Source organism: Enoplosus armatus, chromosome 5 (assembly GCF_043641665.1).
Source record: "Enoplosus armatus isolate fEnoArm2 chromosome 5, fEnoArm2.hap1, whole genome shotgun sequence".
NCBI lineage: Eukaryota > Metazoa > Chordata > Actinopteri > Centrarchiformes > Enoplosidae > Enoplosus > Enoplosus armatus.
This window is the reverse complement of record NC_092184.1, coordinates 12,956,399-12,979,490: the sequence shown is the minus strand read 5'-3', so window position 1 is coordinate 12,979,490 and position 23,092 is coordinate 12,956,399. Positions and strand designations below refer to the sequence as shown.

Sequence of the window (23,092 nt, the reverse complement as noted above, 5' to 3'; positions counted from 1 at the left end):
CATTAGTTGCCCTACCAGAATGTGAGGATAATGGTTTCTCCTTTGTATTCCAGGCCCTTTGTGCCGAACAGGCTTTGGTTTTCTGTGTTGCTGAACTTATTCTGGCACACTCTGTGGAACAGTGTATACTAAGGTCGTTCTTGCAGATGATTGACCCCAATTTTTTAGTGCGAGCGCATGTGTGTGTGTGTTTGAGCCAGTGCCTGTGTGCGCAAAGTGGGTTAGAGTAAAAGGCACTTGTTGACATGGTAATACTTTTACACCTCTCTAGAGTTCGGCTAAAGGCTTGCCTTGTTGGAAACCAGAAAGGAGGGGAGCATGAAAAAGAGCTGAGAAAAGAGAGCAGTTGGAGGGGTGGGGGGCGGGGTAGTGTGGAACTGTCCAATATATCCTGTAAAGTTGGCCTAGGCAGTGAGGCTTGGAGGATTGGTCTCCATAAAAGACGGTGGTTTCTCGTTCCCTCAAGTTTCTCTCTCACTCCGCTCTCGTCCCTCTCCCTTTTTTTTTTCTTTACTTCTCCACCCCTCCATCCTTCCCTCCCCCCACGACTGGAGTAAGTGTATGACAGTGAGACAGTGCCCTGCCAGCCCCTCTGGCAGAGTCATCATTCTTAGCGGCACTAAATCACTACCTCCACTAGCTAGACAAACATGTCACACTCACAGAGAAAGAAGCAGAAAAGAGAGGAAAGAGGGATAAAATTGTACAAGGAGTGAGGGTGATACTGAGTGACGAAGGCAGGGAGCAAATAAAGGGCTTTGGTGGTGCACACAAATAAGTCAAAGCAGAGCATGTGTGTAACTGGGGTATCACTTCAAGCTTTACTGCCAACCCAGAGTTCATTAAGGGCTGTTATTGAGGACTAGGGCTGGGCTGGAGGCAATGGACCAAGGTCCAGAAAAGGATTATTTGAAAGGGTTTAATTTTGGCTGCACCCTAGGGTTCCTCCCCCCCTTCTGCTGGCTTCCACATAGATCAAAATGGTGCTACGCTTTGACATTGACTAATTTATTGACTGGCTCCTTCATTTGGTGTAATTTGTTATATATATGTTTGCCTCCACAGAGAAGTAATGGGCTTGTCATCACATATGCGCATGTATGCACTTAGCTTAATGTGTGCTTGTATTGCTATGTGGATACCTGTGTTTGTTTAAGTCCTATGAAACCAGTATTCATGGCTCCTATGTGATTTTCATGTCATAGAAGACTAGCCAAGATGTGAAGATGAAATTTAGACTAGCTGTTATCAACAGGTATTACATAACCCACTGAAGAACAGTTTAGAGGTGTCTTACAAAATAAACTTGCTGTGTCTGTAGGGATCCCATAGAAAGTTGTCTCGGCTCATTGGCAACATTTTTCAAACCTTTCGACCTGTGCGTTGGCCATTAGACGAACTAAGTGATCCAATATATTCTAGACCTGCTGTCAGTGGTGTAGTAGGTCCATGGGAGGGTAAAGGGTCTTATGTGTTGTGTCATTTGTAGCATGCCAAAACACAGTCAAATACCAAAATTACCTGTGTGTGTGTGTGTATGTGCGTGTGTGTGTGTTTGCAAGTGCATGTGTGCATAGTTGGTGCTAATATAATTCTGCTGTCCAGCTCACAGCTGTGTCCTGCTGATGAGTCCCAGGAGGCCCCAGCATGTGTCTATGGTTACTATGTTGAGGCTCCAGCATGAAACCATGTGTAGATCATTACTCTCCCTCTCTCTTTCCCTCCTTCTCTCTCGCTATCTCCTGGTTTGTCCCCCCCCCCCCCCCCTCTCTCCCTCTCTCCCTCTCTCCCTCTCCCCCTCTCTCCCTCTCTCCGTTTCCCCTTGCGCTGCCAAAGCTCCAACTTGTGCCACTCTACGCTCGTCCCAGGCCCAGCCTCTGTATCTCTTTAGCCGAGCCAAGTGGGTATTTCAATACAGAGATTTGCAGAGCTCCTCTCACTGGCCTATGTTTAGAAATGGGCTTATATGATAGCTATAGTTATTGTGTGTTATGCAGAGTCAGGGAATGCAAATGGTTTATTGTGCAGCAGACAACACTAGAAAACACTAAGTGCTGGTGAGTTCACTTAGTGTATATTGGGTAACAGTTGGAAATTCACATTGTGTTGTGTTACAGGCCATAACTATAACATACTACAAACAAATAAGATTCCATTTCTAACTTATATTGCGCTGTAAAACATCATTTTTACACACAAACTTGCACACAGTTCCTTTGTGAAATCAAGGATTTATTTAGTTTGTGCCGCTGACAGTGGTCTTGAAAAAAAAACCCACAAACCTTAACAGTTGAATTTTCTGTAGTTATTGCAATCGCAACCTCACAAACTCCTTAAAGGACTGCGTTTTGCTCTTTTCTTTATGAACTTACCTGAGCTAGAGCATCGAAGGTTGGAGGTTGAGTTCAAAGTTACATCTCACATCACAAGACATTTCTTGTGTATAGTTGCATTTAGACCTGAGGCTTGTGTCTTGTCTTATCTTGTGATTTGTGAGTGTGTTGATCTCAGTGTGATCATAGAAATTTAGATTATGCGTTGTCATGGAGCATTGGAGAGCAGCTCTTTTATGGGCGTGAGTCCTCATTCGGTTTGATAGAGGGATTTAAAGTTTATTATAAAGCACGACACATTATATGCTCCTCATTTTCCTCCCAAAGAGAATCTTGATAATTTACCTTAGCAGTCTTCCATGAAAAATGATGTATCTTGACTGCTTATAGACTTATGCATGTGTACATGGACATGTTACAAAAATTACTAAGAATACCGTCTTGGTTGGCAGTTTTCTCTAACTCCACAATTAAATATATTTTAATTAAAAGGTAGTTTGGCCATAGTAACAGCATCATCTCTAGAAAGGGTGAGGTGATTTGGATTGTGTAGTCCATCTGAGAAGCCAGTTCTCAGCCATAGGTCTGACCAGTCCTGAACATAAGCCCAGCTTGTCCTTATCCTAATAGTCAACCCCATCCCCCATGGAGGGGTCAGTGCAAACTGACATTTACAAGGCCTCCTAATCTGCTGAGAGATTGATGAACCCTCATCCAAAACCACCTCCTCCTTCCCTCAAAACAAATGGCTTTGTTTTTGGTTTCACTCTCAAACACTTTTTCATCATATAGAATTGGAATGGGTTTTGTCTTGAGTAGATTTGTGTCAGCATTTTCATACATGCACACCCTATGTCTGTTTATAGCTAGATAGTTGCCTGTATATGTGTAGTGTCCATTACATGCAGACATGTGTGTTGTGTTTATTATGTGCAGGGAGTTACGCTCTGTACCTGCACTGTCAGGTCTTGTCCTGCACACAGACACACAGGCAAACTGAAGCCAGCTGGCTTTGCAGAGAGTCTGCCATCTGTTCTGATTTATGTAAGACTGTTAACCCTGGACTAGGTTGGCTCCCACCAGCCCACTAGCACAGTGATAAACTAACAGAGAAGGTAGCCCTCCTTTCACCAATGTACGAAGTGTACACACAGTGTTTTAGGCTTGAACAATCTGTGGCTTTTGGTCGCAACATATGTTATGTAACATACATAAACCAATACTTCTCCTGCAGTATACATTACAACATAAAAAAAGTTTCAACATTTTACCAGATATATGCAGCTTTAATCGTTGGTAACTCCATTTAGACAAAAGAAAGGGTCGTTCACCATGCAAGCAGAACTTTGTAACTTAGTCATTTGTTCTCTTTTGTTGAGGAAAATGTCTCCGTGGCATTCATGTTATCTGGCATGTTGAACATGTTTAATTTATGTTTGACCATTCATACCACACTGTCGGTCACAGGTAAATACTGGGTCACTGTCACGTTTCCATGTCATGAAATCAACTTTTTACACCAAGGCCCAGCAGTGTTGGAGCTGCATAAAAGGCAGGTTTTTAGCAGTGTCACACACGCAGGTTAACCCATTAATGCTAATGGCTGTTGCAAGTTTTTCCTAGATGCTTGCTTCAGTGTGACAGGAGTGTCAGAGATGAAGGGCTAGAAAAGCATGGAATGTCTGGAAATCTCATGCCCCCCCCTTCTGATTAGCATGTTGTTTACTTGCTAAGGGCTGGGGGGAGCAGAAAGCGGTCAGGGCAGACATATTTAATGCTTGTGAAGTAATGGGGCTGAATCAGCAGATAGCTCCACTGGGAGCCATTAGTCCAGACATGTGTCATTAACCCTTTCCCTGGCCCGAGCTCCACCCCCGCCCACCCCCACTCCCCGCAGCCCTGGCCATGATGACCAGAGCACTGTTTCAGGTAGTGCAGATAGACAGAGGTGGAACGGGTAAAGCAATGGCACAGATGCACACTTTCATTTTCCTCTCAGTCTGTGTGCTTCTCTCTTTTTCAGTGCTTTGTTTTCAGGATAGCTTTTTCCTGTTCTGTGCATGTTCTCTATGTCAGTGTTTCATATACTTGGCAAGTCTTGCATATAACCTTCTCCAGAGCAGGTTATGCTCCACTAAGAATCTATATTTTTTGTATATACTCACACCCTGTAGGCTTTAAAGGTGGATGTAAAAGGAGGTGTATATCGGCTGTGTCTGCATCATGTCATCAGTTACAATGGAGACTAATAATTTTCGGTGTAGATGAGTTTTAGGGAGCCTCTTTCACTGAAGTATCAAAATGTCCATAAAAACTCAAACCACTCCTGCAGCATCCAGCCGCATGTGCGCCTGGAAGGAATTTCTTCAAATTTAGCACAAACTCAAGGATGAACTGATTAGAATTTGGTGGTCAAAGGTCAAGGTCAGTTGGCAGAAACATGGCTGTTGGTTGTAGTTGGTTGTACCTATATAGAGAAGAGCACATAGAGAATAAGAGGCAGAGGGTGCCTTTAGTAACAGGTTTGGGGGTTCTCAGAGGAAGAACGTCCTTGCCTTTGAGCTAACCTTTTTTTAACATAACCTTTTCGCAGGCCTCCCCATGTTGGCTGTGGCTGCAGGGCAACAATAGAGAGAGGGGGCAGGCCCACAACACCTGCCAGTCTTAATGGTAAACATATGTCAAGAAAAGCAGAGAGAGTGAGGAGGAGGAAGGGAGGAGGGAGAGGGCAAGCACACTCCTTAAAGAGGCTCTAAAGAGGCTGTGCATTTGTAGATTGGCTGTGTTTTTTTCAGTGCGTGTTTGCATGTGTGTGTGTGTGTGTGTGTGTGTGTGTGTGTGTGTGTGTGTGTGTGCGCAAATGTACCGTTGTCTGCAGAACTGTCAGCATGTCTGTGCGGGCCTGTGGTAGGTTGCATGCTGCACGCCAGGGTCTGTGGATCATCACTTAAGTCTGCCCCTGAAACGAAAAGAGATCCAGATAGTAACACCACCAGCCAAACATGGTGAAGGATGGTAAAAGGTAGTGCAAGTTGTTCTGTGTGGTACTACAGCATCCCACAGGGTCATTTTACCAGTTCAGCACTCCAGGGTTTGTCACCTACATGCAACTAACGTCTGTGCGTCTGAGTCACATTAACACACACATGTCAACACACACAGGATGCATGTGTGGGTGTTTTGCTTGGTACTCAAAGTGATCATCACAAGTGTTACACCACCAAGCCTTGGTCTCCCGTAAGTACGTGTGTGTGTGTGTGTGTGTGTTGTTGTTGTTTTCTGTCTGCATTGTGTACAGCAGTGTGTAGTTGACTTACGTGTACAGCCATGCGTTGCTGCTATATCTACATACATAGTCTGCGTGTATAAGCTCATTGTAAGTTTGAGGGGCCTCCCCCCAGAGCTCAGCTGAGAACTACACGTCATGTCTGCCACCTTCTCTCTGGCCACAAAGCTGCCCATTATGGACAGACAGGGTTCAGTGACCAGAGACTGGACTCCAGCTAGATGAAGGGCCAGTCCCACCTTCCACATCCCGCTTGCCCCTCCTGAAGCTTAATTTTGGCCTTTATACACTCTTTCTCCTTGTCTGCTCTTTCTTCTTGCTATGTGACATGCACCTGCACTAATTTTGAATCTCTTCCCAGTCTTGTCCAGTAGAGTTCTCAGTATCCAGTAGAGTACCACCCCTTTTTGGCTACAACAAAAGTAGTTGCCAAATCTACTGCCACTGACTGCTTCACCTCCCGCTGCTGCTCTCCCCTCTCTCTGTCTCCTCCGTCTCTCTAATCCTTGTAATAGTCCTCACATCCTTTTTAACATCTGAAAACGCCAGTCTGACTTTGTAGTGTGAAAAAAAACAATTGCATTTCCAGAATGATGACACACAGTATGTCTGCCCAGACACTGCGTAGCAGAAATGTGCTCATTTATAGATGCAGATCACACAATACAGGTGTTGTCATTGATCTGTATTTATGTGTATGTTGTCAGACAATATTGCTGCTTTTGATCATTTTATCAAAGCTCTCAATGCAGTCTGAAATTGTGTTTCGCTGCACTGAAACAAAACAATGAATTATGGAGATTTGGATGTGGAAAAAAAAGTCCAACCTGCTGAGACCAAGCAGAGTAACTAATGTAACTTGATGATAGCCGTAATGCACAATTTAACCTACAATAACAGATGACGCGTAAAAAGAAGATATTTACTTCTGCTTCCTGATGCAGTTTTTCTCCCAACCAGTTTGTTGTTGGGGAACTCAGCTGTCAGAACATCAAAACTCTTCGCAAGTAAGGAGAGAGGGAATAAATGAAATAGAGGTAGATTAAGGAGGGAGAGATGCAGAGATTTTGTGTCTGCATGTTGTTCTGGAAAAGGTTTTCATGTCCCAGGTTTCTCCTCTGCTGGCCCAGTCCGTCCATCTCAGGAGTGCTATAGGAATACCCCTGTGTCCCATAGCCAGACACTGGCTGACAGCTCTGACAAGCCTGAGGATTTTCACCTCTTTTACACACATGCACACACACCTTCAAAACAGACATTGGACACTCACGAGGGGAGAAAAAAAAAGTTAACTCACATTTATTTCACCTTGTTGACATACAAGCATTAATTACTCTGATGTGTTGTTATCTTCCATGTTATTTTTTTCCTCATAATTACTGTATTTACACTTTCTTCATCTCATCTATACTTTCTCTCACGCACACAAATGGCATACACATAGACACATATGCGCACAAGTACTGCACACACACACACACAGACATTCTCACTTGCTGGCTTGCCGGCTGGCTCTAAAAGGAGTCAAATGGCTCAATGTGTTAAAAGCATTAGGTAAGCATGGATCCAGCAGTGGTCCTCAGGCTGATATCATGTGTCCTGCTTCATTACAGTCTGGTGTATACATTCAGCTGCATCTCTGACCCTCCGTCTATCCATACCTCTCTCTTCCATCCCTCCCTTCTCCTTTCCCCCTGGGGTGCTTTAACACAGAGTGGGCCATCTCAAGACATTAACTGAAGAATAGATGAGATCTCTCATTATTGTAAACGCTGGCCCAGGCTGCCTGGCTGTGGAGCAGCACATGCATGAACACATGGAGAGACTCAGGTTTGGAAAAGAGAGAAAAAATGTATATATACTAATTACTGTTATAGGATTTATAAGGACTTTGAGTTGCAGAAGTCAAAGGGAATGGGAAAGATTTGCAATTTAACTTTAACAAATTATTTCTTGTCCACATGGCAGTACAGGTCTTATTTTTTCCCGCAACTATTTTGGGTCCTGATATGACATTAACTGCTGGGAGGGTGCTGACCAAAACCAGCTGAGCGGTGTGTGTGTGTGTGTGAGGCAGACAGACAGACCAGTAGAGGGGGAGAGATCCAAGCAGCGGGCCTGTAACCTGTAGCCTGCCGACTGTTACCTCACGCCACACCTCACATCCCGCAGCTGTATGTGTATGAGGCAGTGAACACACTGAGGCCTTTTCTCCCAACTTCACCGCAGCACTTGACCACACTTGTCTCTCCATTGCAGGCAGCGCTAGGCTAACATGATCACTTTTCTCCCTACATAAGCAGTTTACAGTGTGAATGCATGTATTTGTGTGGAAGATCACAGCCGCAAAACCCTTAGCCCAGCTCAGATCAGTCAGAGACTTGCACCCCAGGCAAGAGGGAGGTCAGGGAGGGCCGGGGGAGGATGGAAAGGATGACGATGGTGGTGGTGGTGGAAGGGGAGTATTGTGTGAGAAAGTCAGCAGCAGTTATAACAGAAAGATTCCAGGTGTGCACAGTGTCAACAACAAATGAAATTCGGAAGAGATAGAAATGTATTAAGTGTACCTTACTCTGCTAATCTAGATACTGCCTGGCCTTATGAGTGGTCGTCCTGGAAAATGACAAATCGGATCCAGACCATCTCAACTGATTCGTGTTGAATCAAAGCACGAGTTGTTGAGATACTCTACAGAAGAGTTGAGGGACAGGAGTGTGGAAAGGCAGTAGCGGGAGAAGGAAAAAGTACTGGAAACAGAGAAAAAATAAAGGGATTACGTAGAGAAAAGGGATACCTCAGGGAAACAGGGAAAGATGAGATAGGTGTTCTTGTCTTACATGCTGTAAAGGGCCGCAAACCTCTCAGTTGTGTCTTTCGCCATCACTGACAGTCATCATCAGTGCAGAGTCTGGCTGATGCGACGCAGCACAGTGGACATGGAGGAACCCCCCCCTCTTTCAGCTCTACCTCTTTCAAACCTTTTATTATAAAAAAAAAAGGGAGAGGTCTTAATCAGCTTTTGGCTTGAGTTTGGGGACTCGTATATAAACCCTCCCAGTACCCCCCCCCCCTCGTGTATGTAATAGATGAGGATAGCAGAGCGTATGTTTACGAGCGCGAGTGCTGGACTTGGCAGGGCCGAGCGCTACTTCAGTGTCTCACAGTTCATCACAGCTCAATGACTGACTGACTGGGCCCCTGTCTTTCTAGCAGAGTTTACATTATGTACACACACACACACACACACACACACATGCAGTCACTCATACACGACTCACACCGCTTCTCTTCTCTAAACTTCTCATTGTTTCTAGTTCCTAAGCTGCCCCCCAGGTAATTGTTTAAGGTTATAGATAAATATCTGTAGCCATTAACCATATTGTCTCTCCCATCCCTTGTCCCCTCCATCCAGTGGTCCTATGCGTTGGAGAAGCCCAACACAGGCAGTGTGTTCAGCTTGGCCTGGTCAGCAGACGGCACCCAGCTGGCTGGGGCCTGTGGCAACGGGCATGTCATCTTTGCCCATGTGGTGGAGCAGCACTGGGAGTGGAAGAACTTTGTGATCACCCTTACCAAGAGGAGAACCATGCAGGTAGAACGAGAGCCACACACACATCCATGTCATGTTGCTGCTCCTTTTCATTGTTAAATAAAGTCAAGTTAGTCTTGTCTACGGACTCAGTGACTCATGTCATTGTTAAGTTTTTGTTTATTTGATGATACCAATACAAAGCAGAACAACAGAAAGAATAGAAATACATTTTTAGTGAATCTCACCTAAACAAATAGCACAGTTATATGCATATGCAAAAGATCTTGATTCCATTATAAGAGTAAACACATTAAATGTCTTTGGTTAGTATTTAAACAAAGATCACTGAAAATCAGTGTGTCTTTAAGGGAAAATGATGATTTTCACGAGGCAAACATTAACAGAGCCAAGTTCAGTTATATCAGCATCAGTAATATCAGAGAATTAAAAAGTACTGCAATGCCATTGGCAGACTGTAAAGAGTGGAGAGAAGCAAATGCTTCCCAGGCCTTGACTAGTTTGGACATATATTAAAGTAGGACCCTCCCAGTGTGCAGCCCTGCAATGACAATGACCAGCCTGTCTAGCTGCCTCTCTCTCTCCACCATTCTCTACTGTTTAAACTCATGCTAGCCACAAGGTAGCGTTTACATGCGGTTAACACACCCAAATGTACATATACACACACTTGTATACTTTCAGTCACGGATATACACGCACACCTACAGAAACAAGGTCACGCACACGCGTGTGTGCTAACACACATGTGTGCTCATTTGCAATAGACATCTTTACGAAGTGCAGTTTGTGTAAACCAAACAAGTTGGGTCATCAGCCATTTATTTTCAGCCTTGCAGGCGCTTTTCTGTCTCCCTCCTCCCCCTCACCTCCTCGCAGTCTTTTTAAAAGTGCACATCTGCCAGTGGTTTGTGAATCAGCCAGCTAAATTTACCACCTTGCGGTCAAATGTTTTTTATTCCTGGTTGTGTTGCATGTAAATTTGGCTTGCTGGAGGGAGCAGAGGAGGAAGATTTGTAAAGCTGTAAAAATAACCCCACCTTTCACCTGGTGCTGGAAAAGGCCTTTTCATTCATTCACAGAGAGAGCTGGAGGGAAGTATTTATCTATGCAGGTGAAAAAATGAGCACCAACCACTGCACGCACACACACTTAAAACAGTAAAAACTGCTTTCTCTGACCACATTTGCCCTACGTGTACTTGAACATACTGTATGCTGTTTCCTGTGTATATTATGAATAAATACACTCCAATGTGTACGTGACTGTGTTCACCCCTCTGTTAGTGAAGCCAGTGTCTCCCCTTTGTTGTTTGCCTGTTTAAATGTAAAGTGTCAGTTGTATAAAGTTTATGCCTGTTCAGTAATTTCTGAGAACTTTCCTTTTCCTTCTCTTGATTTTTTTCACATAACTCTTTTTTTTCTCAGGTGAGGAATGTGATGAACGATGCAGTGGACATGTTGGAGTTCAGAGATCGAGTCATCAAAGCCTCTCTGGCATATGGTCACCTAGTGGTCGCCACTTCCCTCCAGTGCTATGTCTACAAGTCAGTAGCCCACTCCTCTTTCGCTTGTCTCCTCTGGTCCTCATCCTCTCTTCACTCTGCACTGAAAATGCTCATGTTAGGATTCCAGGGCTTTGTGCAACACATGCTTATCTTTTACATTTATTGACCAAATCCTGAGTGTAATCTTCGAATCCAACTGAAATATACTGAGATTCCATGTCGTGTACTGTGGCTAGATAAGCCTCCAAAATTTGCACCTAAAAGAGAATTAAAAAAACACTCTCTGAAAACAAACTGACTTTTGCTAGGTTAATGCTATCAGATGATATGTCCTCTGTGTATGTTATGAAATATGGTATATCAAATGTAATTTTTACTTTTACACATCATGGACATGGCAGGATTAAGAACACAGACAGCCTCTGCACTTGTACAAACGGCAGGAGGACTGTGTCATGGCAGTTTTATTTTTGTACTGCATTTATGTAGTGATCGTTAGTGTCAGTTCTTTGTCTATCACTGCACTCTTCTGCTCTCTTCTGCTTTCATTGACATTCCCTTTATTTTGTTGTCTTTCATAACTATCTTAACTCTTTCTGTTCTCGGTCTTTCTGTGACCTTCTCACCTCTGAATTTAATGTCAGATGTAGCACTTTGTTATTAGATGACTGTGTTTTCACAAATGTTGCTGTTTGTGGTGTTTATTTGTGCCAGCTCAAGAAACTGGAATACTCCCCTCATCTTTGACCTGAAGGAGGGAACAGTGAGCCTCATCCTGCAGGCGGAGAAGTGAGTCTCTCTATTCCAGGAGCAGGGCAACAAGAGAGAGAACAGACGGTTGGATCATCTATCAGCTTCTCTAATGCTTCATTACTCCACACTGACCGCTCATCAAGCAGCCGACCAAGCACACACACAGGGGCTGTGCTCTAGATTAGCCAGCCCTGTCATACAATAAGGCTGAGAGTGAAACCACTGGGGGAAATTAGATTAATATAGAGTAGCTCTTGTGCAATACTACAATAATAAACAGATTACTGGCCATTCTGAAATCACAGACGAGTTTGATGAGTCTTGCTGAGTAAGTCAATGATATCTTAATGCACATTATATGTTTAAATTACCTGCTCGTGTCAGTTGATTAACTGTTATCGACTCTGCATTCTTTTACTCTTTAACATTTCTCACATCTCATCCCCCTCCTTGCTCCCCTTCGTCCCTCTCCATGCTACCCCACTCACCCACATAAAAATCATATATATGCACAGTGCACTTACTCTGCTCCCATCCACTGTATCCTCTTGTCTCCCTCACCCAGACATTTTCTGCTAGTGGATGGAGCAGGGTTGTATACGTTCTCCTATGAGGGTCGATTGATATCCTCCCCCAAGTTCCCTGGTATGAGAGCTGACATCCTAAATGCCCAGGGTGTCTCGCTTAGTAACGACACCATTGCCATCCGAGACAAGAGTGATGAAAAAGGTGAGGGGACAGCTGTCACTACAATAATTATATAAATAGGATGGACTGTGCTTTTACTATGTACTCTTTTCCTTTCTCCTCAGTCATCCTTCTCTTTGACGCCCTGACCGGGAAAGCCCTTGGCGATGGGAAGCCCTTGACTCACAAGGTGGGTAATCCTTTTCCCTCATATTGGCCTTATGTGTTTCAGCAACAAGGAAGTGCCCCGACCCAGTTGTTTTGTCTTTTAACTTCCTGTCTGACACTGGAAGTGGGGATGTGTCACCTTGTGTGTATTCACATCTGCTGCTTGTGATCACCTTGCACCAACATTTTCGCAAATATCTGCCCAGTTTATATAACGTATAGCACAAAGGACTGTCAGAGCTGGAAGAAAATCAGAGACTTTCTTCTATAGCAGTCTAAAAAACATCAACTATTTATATAGTGGTGCTAGTTAGATCAGTTCCCCTGTACAGCGCTGGGATCAGTCAAGATGACTGGTCAGAATGTGTTGGTATTTGTGTTTTATTATGTGTTTATAACAATATGATATCATAACAGAAGTTGTCCGAGCATGGCCCTTCAAGACGTGTGTTAAAACAATGTTTCTTCATCCAAATCAAAGAGTGCACAGTTCATTTGGTGACACTATTACACACAGGCCAGTTATCTGTGGGTGTATAACAGGTGGTGTTGGAAGCTTGGTGACATAGTGACCTCATAATGTGGGTACGTGCAACATAGCTAATATGGTAGCTTCTTTTAATTTAGACTTCATGGTTCTGTCTGTTCCCTCAAAGGTCAGCACTGTCAATACAGTTTGCACTTGGTCAACAGTACAAATTTACTTCTGCAAGCAATTCCGCTGATCGTGCTGATTCCATTGAAATTAATTGATTTCAAAATGTTGCCAGACCCTAAAAGTGATACTATCTAAAGAGTTTGCCTTTCCAGAGCCACAGAAACTGAGCAAAAGTGTGTTAGCGTACCTAGCAAACTAACATACTGCCAACAATATTAACATACTTCCTAGGGGGTGGCATATTTTCAGCTAACTATATTATTTTGTGGGATTACAGGTGACATTAGAAATAGATCGGCTCAGGACAGACTTGTCAAAGTCATTCTCAAGCCTTTTTTTCTTTAAAAAGGTGAAGCAAATTGTTTGAAAATGCTGTCAAAAACACATTGTCCCCTAAATGATTGTACTATAATACTTGATCTAAGTAGACACAGCCTGCACCATAAGATTGATACTTCTCCTTATTTCTATGTCTTATGTCTTCTACACGGATCAGCTAGTGAGGATGCCAACTTTTTGCCTGCAACCTTTAAACTTTAGCTAAATGTAGTGGCCAGTTTTTTGCCCTTCAGCAGGCCAATTTTCATCTAAATAGACCTAGTTGAGGGGAACAGTCTTTTCAGCACAAGTGTCTGTGCTAAAAAATATACTAACCCATATCCAGAAGGGGGAGAGACAATAAAGACACAGAGGGGGGGAGGATGGGGGAAGGGCTTTGGAGGGAAAATAAGAGGGAGAGAGACAAAAAGAAGGAAAGAATTAGAAGAGAACGAAAAGAAGTAGAGGTAGCAGTACTTACTGTTTGTCAGCATTGCTTTGTCTGCCAGTACTCCACAGCTCCAAGACACTGCACTGAAGCCAGCTGGCTCTGGCCAAACACACACACACACACGCACACACACACACACAGGTTCAGACACACATATACCCACTCGATGTCTCTCTCTCTGTCTCAAATACACACACACACACACACTTGGCAGAAAGGTGGTTGGGTCATGCTACAAACCAGCCCCCCCCCCGCCCCATCTCTATTCCTGATCTTTTGTCGTCCCTCCATCACTCACTCCTCTGTTCCTTCTTACCTTTGTGCTTGTGTGTGTCATTATTCATATGTATAGCTGGAGGTGGTGGAGGTAGCTCTGGATCAGTGTGGCCCATCCACTGAAAGGAAGATCGCCCTGATCGACAAGAACCGTGACCTTTACTTGACCTCTGTGCGTCATCTTGGGCGAGAACCCAAAATCTGCAAAATTGGTGAGACGGGGAGGAGTAGTGACTCTCTTTGCTTTTACGCACAAGTGTAGCTAAGATTGGATGATTGTTCATTGTGTGTGTGTGTGTGTGTGTGTGTGTGTGTGTGTGTGTGTTTGTGTGTGTGTGTGTGTGCGCTCTGTCCTGTAGGTAGCATGGTTCACAGTATGGCATGGAACGATGCTGCTAACATCCTGTGTGGGGTCCAAGACAACCAGTTAACAGTGTGGTACTACCCGAGTGCTGTCTTCGCTGACAAGGAACTGCTGCTTAAAACACTGTGCATAAAGGATGGCAGGTAGACATGTACAGTCCTTTGCTCTCCCTTACATACTGGTATTTTAGCATAAACGGCTGTTCTGGTTATGTTAAAATTAGAAGCTGGCCAGAATATCAAGCATTCAGTAGCAAGGAGTGCAAAAGTCCAGCCACAGTGCCCTGACAGTTTTCATGTGAGTTTAAAACAGTCATGGAAGAGAAATCGTAGGGAAATATGTAAAATAAGAGCAAAGAACAGAGATAGAAGCAGCTTTTTTCCACCTTTCAACTTGTTCCAAAAGGTGCAACACATAACGGCGCTTTAGGCACTCTTTTTTTGCCAGCAGCTGTCAGACTGTACCGTGCTTCCTGCCCAAAAGTCCTCAGCTTCAGCCAGTACAGGAGGTGCTACAGGCAATCCTGGACATACTGTATATTTCTTTATTTTTTGTATCTCTCAGTGGTGGTTTGTGTCTTGTTGTTGTTCATTTTTACACTTCTCATGCTGAATCATACTTTTTCAGACATCATATGTTTTGCTTTTACTATTTCGGTGCTCCGGCACCCAGATTTTATCATGGGAGTCATTAAAAGTTTGTTTTTATGCAGTGTGCATAAAAAATGTGTGGGGAACACCAGATACCAAGGGGCAAGAGCTAATAAATAAACAAATACAAAGGCTCCATTTTTACGAATGCGTCTAGGTTTTTAGGATATCTTTGATGGAAGGCAGGTTGGACCAAGTACAGTGCAAGTTACAAAAGCAGCACTGTCGGTATGTTATTTCATAAATTCAGCAGAATTGTATATGTGGTGGGCTGCCACAAATTACTCTTTGTATTAGAAGTTCTGGCACACACACGTGCACACATATGCAAACTTAATTAGCACAATCCATCATCCTCTATGTTAACATGTTAAATAATTTTTTACTTGGTTATAACATATTGCATTACCCTATTTATATATTATTGAACAGTCAGTCTTTTTTCTCCACATGAGTTTTCATACTTTTTTTCATGGCCACTATTGATACTTGCAAACAGGCGAACACTGAAAGAGTTCCTTGCTGGCTTTTCTGTGACAACAAAACTGTGAGGATGTGGTTACATGTTTTCCTTCAAACTCTGATGTTTGTCTGCATTTGTCCCCTTCAAAGTGAGTTCAGCCGTGCACCCCACATTCTCAGCTATGTTGGCACCAAGGTGACATTACGCCAAGGAGACGGTTCACTGGTGTACAGCAATATACCTCCCTATCCAGCCCTCCTGCACGAATACAGCACCTCTGCACGCTGGGAGGATGCACTGCGCCTCTGCCGCTTTGCCAAGGTAAGATACCAGCATATCTTTATTAATGTGTGCTAAATACCTACTGTGATGTCATTCTTGCATCTGGTCTAAGTGTTTGTATACACATTTGTATTTCTTGGATACCCAAACAAAAGATTTGTTCTATTTTGCATTTGTATTTATATAATTTACCTCAAGATAGCGGGACATGTCCTGCAGTCTAGGGCTCTGGCACAGTCCAGGTTCCTGTGGTGTGTGTCACATGCATGCACGTACATGTAGGTATGAGAGAAACTGAGTCTGAAATGAGAAGGTAGTAGACAGGTTTATGGGGCCAGACCAGCAGGCTTTAATTAGCCTTCAATTACCCTGGTGACACCATTTACCGGATTTGGCCCCCATAGACCTCACTCATAAATACACACTCTGCTATACGCATGTGTAAACTCTCCACATGCATACACACACCCGTGCTGAACGCAAGAGTTAGACTGTATCTTTGCTTGGGGCGATGATGCAATAACCACAACCCTGGAGAAATGGACAGCTAGTAGCAAAATGAGGGTGGGACAAAAGGGATGGAGAGAGACACTGGTTTTAAGAGCTTTTTCCTGGACCCCTCCCCCCTCTGCTTCTGGTAAGAGTTTGGTGGCAGCGTGGCTTTTCCCAGAATCGCAGTCGTTGTTGTGAGTAAGCCCTCACCTGATTAGGAGTGCATACATGTAATAGTTTAAAGACATACACACAAACAGGCAAACATAACATGCAGTAGATGACATTTGTAATGTAACTATGATACAGACACACCAAAGGAAGATTTCGCCTGCAATCGTGACAAGTGGTCAAGTCTTTGTATCAAATGACCTCAGGCAGTGGCTGACAGTGTTATTTGTTGTTTCTGGGAGTGGTTTCCGATTATAGCAGTTTGTCTTAGTGATGGGCACTGATTAAAGTGGAGATGGCAGAGTGGTGACTCCAGTGTGAAGTTGGCCAATTGGTGGTTAAGGCTTCATTTTAATGAATGCAGCTGCATGGAATAAAGTGGTGACATTGAAGACATTTGTTTACATTCATAGATGTTGTTTTTGTGTGTGTCATGCATGTTTTCGTAATGGCTTGGAGCATGACTACAATGAGGCCTGCCAGGATATGAGCAGGATGTAAAGGGGACGATAAAGACACCATCACACCCTATACCTGTGCAGACACACACACACAACCACACAAACCTCTGTCGCCATCCCCATCATGCTTTGTTATAGTCTTAATCACTGCTAGCCAGAACTGACTATGCATTTTAAATAAAACATTCAGGTTTAATAAAAGTTTCATATGTTCAGATAATATTTGGAGTCCTGCAAAAATAGCTAACTAAGTCAAGCTCTTGACTTCACTTTCTCCATGACTGTGTGTCACTCACCTGTGCTTCTTACACTGTGTCTTCAATTCTCTGTCTTTGTCTACACTGGATGGGTTCAGGCACAGTGTAGAGTGTAGGTTACCCGCGTCAAACGGAAGAATAGAAAATGGAGAAACACAGTCAAAAACTAGTCTCCAGGTCATTGTGTCAGACTTTGAGATATTGTCATTTAAAGATGCTCACAGCCTCTCCGCCCCATGTCTATAGGACCAATCTTTGTGGGCATGTCTCGCTGGTATGGCAATGGCAAACAGGGAGCTGACCACAGCGGAGATGGCCTATGCTGCCATTGGAGAGGTAAGAGCATTATTTAATGGCTAATTAAGTCAAACACTCTTTTTCTTTTTTTAGCCAGGTTTTCCAACACAAGTACACACACGCAATTTGATTAATCGAAACTTCAATGATTTTTACAGAAGAAGTCAAAGAGACCAATTATAAGGCATCTCATTCACAATGTTTTTTCTCTCTGCGTGTCCTCTTCCTTCAGTTACCGAGGGTGCAGTACATCAACTTTATAAAGGAGCAGCCATCTAAGGAGTCGTCTTTGGCCCACATGCTGATGTTCAGTGGTCAGGTCCAAGAAGCTGAGGCCACCCTGTTACAAGCCGGTCTCATCTACCAGGCCATACGAGTCAACATTGACCTTTTCAGCTGGGAGAGGTACAACTCAGTGTTTTGTGAATGCTGGAAGGAGAGGGACAGTATTAGTCGTTTTGGAGGATACTTTTTCTCATGAGGGTTGTTTTTAGGAAAAGGTCTAAAATTAGATTTGAGTTAAGGTGAAGCATGTTTGTCCAGACGGGATGGATGTGTATCTACATCTTGTCATCTTGTGTCCAGGGCACTGGAGCTGGCAGTCAGACACAAGACCCATGTGGACACCGTGCTGGCCTATAGGCAGAAGTTCCTACAGACATTTGGCAGGAAGGAGACCAATAAGAGATTCCTGCAGTACGCTGAAGGGGTAAGCTAGAGCAGCCTGTCTTCTGTACTGAATTCATTGATTTGGGTGCCTTTTTTGTAGCGGAAGGTGTCTTTTTCTAATTTTCCTACAGGTTCTCACCCCTTTACAGGCATTAGTTGTGTGCCTCTCGGAGGGGAAAAGCATTAAAACACGCCACACTTTTCAGGGGTCCAGTGTCATCCCCACCTCGTCGCATAATGTGTCTAATTAAGCTGCCTTGCGTTATCAATCCCATACTAATCAAAGCAAAATATAGTAGCTTACCTAATCTCATTTCTTATTGTCTTTCTGTCTTTCTGTCAGGTTGAGGTGGACTGGGAGAAAATCCAGGCGAAGATAGAGATGGAGTTGTCTAAAGAGAGAGAGAAAGCTGCTAATGCCGCTGTGAGGAGCAGTGTGGCCTCACGACGTTAATGTTCAGAGGACCTTTCTCTAAAACATCAGCTTTGCAGAATTTGATTCCCATGTGTTTTTGACATTTGGTGAATATTAAGTGGTTTGGCTCGGTCTCAGAGTAATAAAACATTTTGGGTACAGTGCCCACCATTAGTTATAAGTACATTCAAGTAAAAACAAAAGGGAACATTTGGAGATGTGAAGATTAGTAGGCCGTGAACAATATAATACCTGACATTGACTCTGCACTACAATCGTGTGGCACATGCTGTGTAAAGTAAAACATTTGCACAACATTGTACATGGCATTCTGTGGATGATTTGACTTTTGATAAAAGTATCTCTATTTCTCAGCAAACAACACCAACATGGCCTTCCTGTCATATCAGCTTCACAGTGATTTCAGTGGGTCAAGTTCAAAGTTGATTGTTATCTTTTTCCATCGAAATTAGCTTGCTATAATGCTCAGTCACGCACAAATGTATTGCTTTGTTTTTTGTCAGTGATGTTTGACTTAGTGTTTTTATATGTATAGATATTTTTACAGTTTATATATTCAAAACTTTGCTCTCTGTAAACAGTAAAGAGAATGTCAGTTAATAAAGCGGATGGAAATGCTGTATATATTCAGACAAAATATCCTCTTTTACCTTGTTTTCTTTATTTTTCGCATTCCTTTTAATGTCTTGATGCTTCACCGGTTTTATACAAAGATCGTAGAGTATCTTTGAGATGTTTTTTCAGCTTTGCACATTCACCCAGAGGGTATTTCTGGGTGCAAGTATGCTTTAGAGTCCAATATATCTACAGTATGTGCTTCTCTTTGAGTTATTCTTGTATTTCCTTTTCTGCTGAGGTGTGAAACCAACTGCTTGCCATGCAGCTCCACCCCCTGGTTGGCAGAAGGCCAGTACATCAGTGGACCATTATAGCCTATCCATCTCCTCTAGTGGCCCAGGAGGGACGAATGAGGGAGAAGATCCGTCTCAGGGCTCTCCAACGCTGCTAGACCATATCACGATGATGTGGACAGATAGAAAGTGATCAGCATAATCGGCATGAAAACTGTGAGTGGCCACAGATGCTGAAACATCCGAGAAAACCATAGATGTTGGAAAACCTATCAATGGGCTCATTCTCTCTCTTGCTGTTGCGTCTTTTTCTCAGCACCCTGCTCTTTTAGACGCCTCTAGCCCAAGTCTCTCTCTGACTCACTTACTTCCTCCATCCGCTTTCTTTCCAAGCCTACTCACTGTGTGATAAACCATAGTCATCCAGACCAAACACCATTAATCTATGAGAAGACTTATCAGTGAGGAGTCCGGTTTCACATGCATTACCACTGAGAGCGGCCACACAGTAAAAAATAGAATTGAAATGACTGATGTGTTTTATTCATACTTCCTCCTAGACTATACAATTCATACTGCCCCCACTCTTCGTAATGTGACTAGGATTCTTTGCATATTCGTAATTTTTATTTATTAAACATATATTATGTATTCCTACCAAAGTCTATACTCTGCACTAGACATTTTGAGCCGCGTCTGTAGATAGAAAAGTTTAGACTTTTGACTTTAGCACTACTGAACAATAAACCGACTATGTTAAGTATTTAATATTTTTGAAACTACACAGCACAAAATACTAAATCAATTCTGTACTTTTATTAAACCACGGAGCTGTGTTCCCATATTCAATGACCAGCAAGTTCTCATATATTAGACTGATGGAGCAATGCAGCTCCCCCAAAAATACACTTCCCAGATATAATATAGAATTTATGAGGATGATAATGCTCATTGATTTGACCTCTTATACTTTCGCTGTTCTTTGGTCCAGTGAGCAATAGAATGACTGGATCATTGACGCAGATTCTAATGTTGCTTACACCCAATCCATTTTGTGTGCGAGTGCGTGTGTACTGTGTATCCGTCCCTGTGTTTGTGTGCATGTCTGCTTTTTTTTTTTTTCTGTCCGTGTCTCTGTATATGTTTGTGCACATGTTTGGATTTGTAATATGTGTATTTGAGGAGAAGAAAGCCAACTATATCACTGTCCTCTCCCCTGCCAGGGGATGTCCCAGCTTTAGCGTTATCTGATTTTAAGTTTCATGCTATGAACTACAGAAGACTGTGTATGCCCTCTGTGAAATGCAACATTCACACCTCTTATGGTCTGAGTAGCACTCATACATGGCTTCATGCATCTTAGGGTCACACACTCCACCTCATCTACCCATCAATGGGTTTTAAGCACGGATCTAATGCTTTTATGTGCAAACTCTACCCACCCACAATTTTCCCTTTGGAAAGGAAAAGCCGTCAGTGTTCACTATTGGCTCTGCCATCATGGTCTGGTAGTGTTGGATTACACAAGCCACCGCAATCACACTCAGACTTTTAGTGGCAGGAGCATTAGAGGAGCTCAAGGTCTCTAATTGTAAAGGCTGGCTTTGCGGATACAGATGCTTCAGCAGCAGCTTCTTTTTCCAGATTTTAATTGCTAAACATTTGACAGAAATTTAAGTTTTGCTTATTGTGGTGACGGAAAATGCTTTGATATACTGCCTGCTATTACACTGTCTCTGGTTCTAGCCTCTCAATATTTGTGGGTTTTCTGAGCTTTCTATGTTGGTAAACTAAATATCATTGTGTTTTGGACTGTTGGTGAGACAAAACAAGCCATTTGAAGACGTCATCTTGGGCTCTGGGAACCTATGATGGACATTTTCCACTACTCTGTGTCATTTTGTGAATCAATGATGAGTCAGTTAATCGTGATAATAATTGGCAGGTTATTTGATAATGAAGGTAATCGTTACTTACAGCCCTAATGGAGATTCTCTTTGTAATGTACTTGTCTTCTCTTTCAGGACTAATGGTGTGCTAACATTTCTTCAAGTCTGGGCTGGAGACAGAATATGGCATGTGTGACTGGTTACCCCACGCCCAGTCAAAGTAATGTCTAATGACAAATGAACCTTTTCAATATTATAACATAATGAGGCATTTTAATGGACAGTTAATGACAAATACACCTATAGCTTTAACCAAAGTCTGATGTAATGAGGTGTGTGTAGTGTCAGCTTTCGGTTTGTAGCAATCTCATTAGTAAGAAATGCAAATTATCAAGGGACAGTTACACAGGTGTGGTCATCATACAAGTAGATCTGAAGGTATTCTCAGTCTGGAGCTTCAGACTGCTGAGAAGGACAAAGAAATGACTGTCTCTGTCTCACCCATGTCCCTTTTGTCTTTTCCTTTGCTTGCCCTGAGCTGTGCAGCGTTAGCTCTGCTTGGGGCAGCAGTTGTGATCTTGTCTGACTTGCTATCATCAAAATACAACTTTGTTTCTTGGCAGCTCACACCCTATCAGTATGCCAGCTATAATCTCTGCCATTGTTTTTCCTGAATTCAAAACCTGGGAGACGCTGATACACGCAGCCTCGGGCAGCAAGGCTCCCAGGATCAGAGCTTCTTTTAAAAAAAACAAAAAAAACAGCACTTCTGTGCTGTGGCTTCAGCTTTTTGCAGTAGGCATATCAGCCATGGCTCAGATCACTGATAAAATGCTCATCTGTCAGCCCCCCAGTGAAGCATGTGTATGTGCATGCGTTTGAGTCAGTTTGAGAGAATATTGCTGTCATGCTGATAAGCTATAAATTAACTGGCTCCAAAGCTGGCTGATAAAACTGTGTACCTCAGACAGTTTTAAAATTGATATTCCTCCCTTCACTACCTCTCTCAGCCCTCATTTCAGGTTACTGAAGGAAGAAAAACGAAATATTCTTCCTTTTGTATGCAAATTCAATGAGGAATAAATAAAAGAAAAGGAGGTCTTTCAGGTCCAGCAGAATATTTAGCATTGAGACTAAGAAAGAGAGAATTTGACAGAAGAAAAACTGTTTCACGGTGCCACTTAAAATTGAGGTGCTGAAGTAAAACTTAATGCGATTGTACCGGAGCCAAATTAGCTGTCCCCATCACAAAGGGCGTCAATTTCAGCCGCCTTCGCTTACTTTATAAGCTCCTCTACTTTAAACCCAAGCGGTCATTTGCATACAAAAGGCGAGTAATCCCCTATAATCTTACAAAACACGTACATTTTCTCAGCCTGCTCTTTTATTCTTAACATTCAGGATTATAATTGCACTTGAGTTTATATCTCTGCAAGATAATTACCCTGATTATATTAAAATAAGAACGCTACATTGTCACTCTAGCTTTGCCCCAATCTCTGTTCTCCGTCACACAGAGTTCCGGGATGTCCTTGGGCTGTGTTGCGGTCCTGACACCTCCAGGACATCCCGTCTCTGGTCTCCAGCTCTCGGTCCCGCCGCTCTCACCCTGCCCTGACCGCCCCTCTCATTTTCCGATAGCAAGTTATCATCGGACCGGTCTCTGTGCATCTCCTGCATGCTCTCCTCATACGTGGGCAAATATTTGACCTCGTCGTAGGCTGGCAGGTTCGGAGAGGCAAAGTCCCCGAGGCTGTACTCGGGGTACCGGTCCAGCAGGGAGTCCTGGGACGCCGATGCGTGCCCGTTGAAGAGGGAGGGCT

General features: G+C 43.3%; 1 protein-coding gene across 1 annotated transcript in view; it reads left to right on the top strand.

The window, feature by feature from the left end:
* Positions 1-19,130, top strand: part of ift80 (intraflagellar transport 80 homolog (Chlamydomonas)) — a 33,650-nt gene extending 14,520 nt beyond the window's left edge. The window contains exons 9-20 of the mRNA XM_070905323.1: positions 9,032-9,211; positions 10,597-10,715; positions 11,391-11,465; positions 11,995-12,158; positions 12,242-12,306; positions 14,064-14,199; positions 14,347-14,494; positions 15,614-15,785; positions 17,374-17,463; positions 17,657-17,829; positions 18,010-18,133; positions 18,437-19,130. Of these exons, the coding sequence (XP_070761424.1) occupies positions 9,032-9,211; positions 10,597-10,715; positions 11,391-11,465; positions 11,995-12,158; positions 12,242-12,306; positions 14,064-14,199; positions 14,347-14,494; positions 15,614-15,785; positions 17,374-17,463; positions 17,657-17,829; positions 18,010-18,133; positions 18,437-18,547 (1,557 nt within the window). The 3' untranslated portion in view covers positions 18,548-19,130. The remainder of the gene's footprint in view (positions 1-9,031; positions 9,212-10,596; positions 10,716-11,390; positions 11,466-11,994; positions 12,159-12,241; positions 12,307-14,063; positions 14,200-14,346; positions 14,495-15,613; positions 15,786-17,373; positions 17,464-17,656; positions 17,830-18,009; positions 18,134-18,436) is intronic.
* Positions 19,131-23,092: the final 3,962 nt, after the last annotated feature.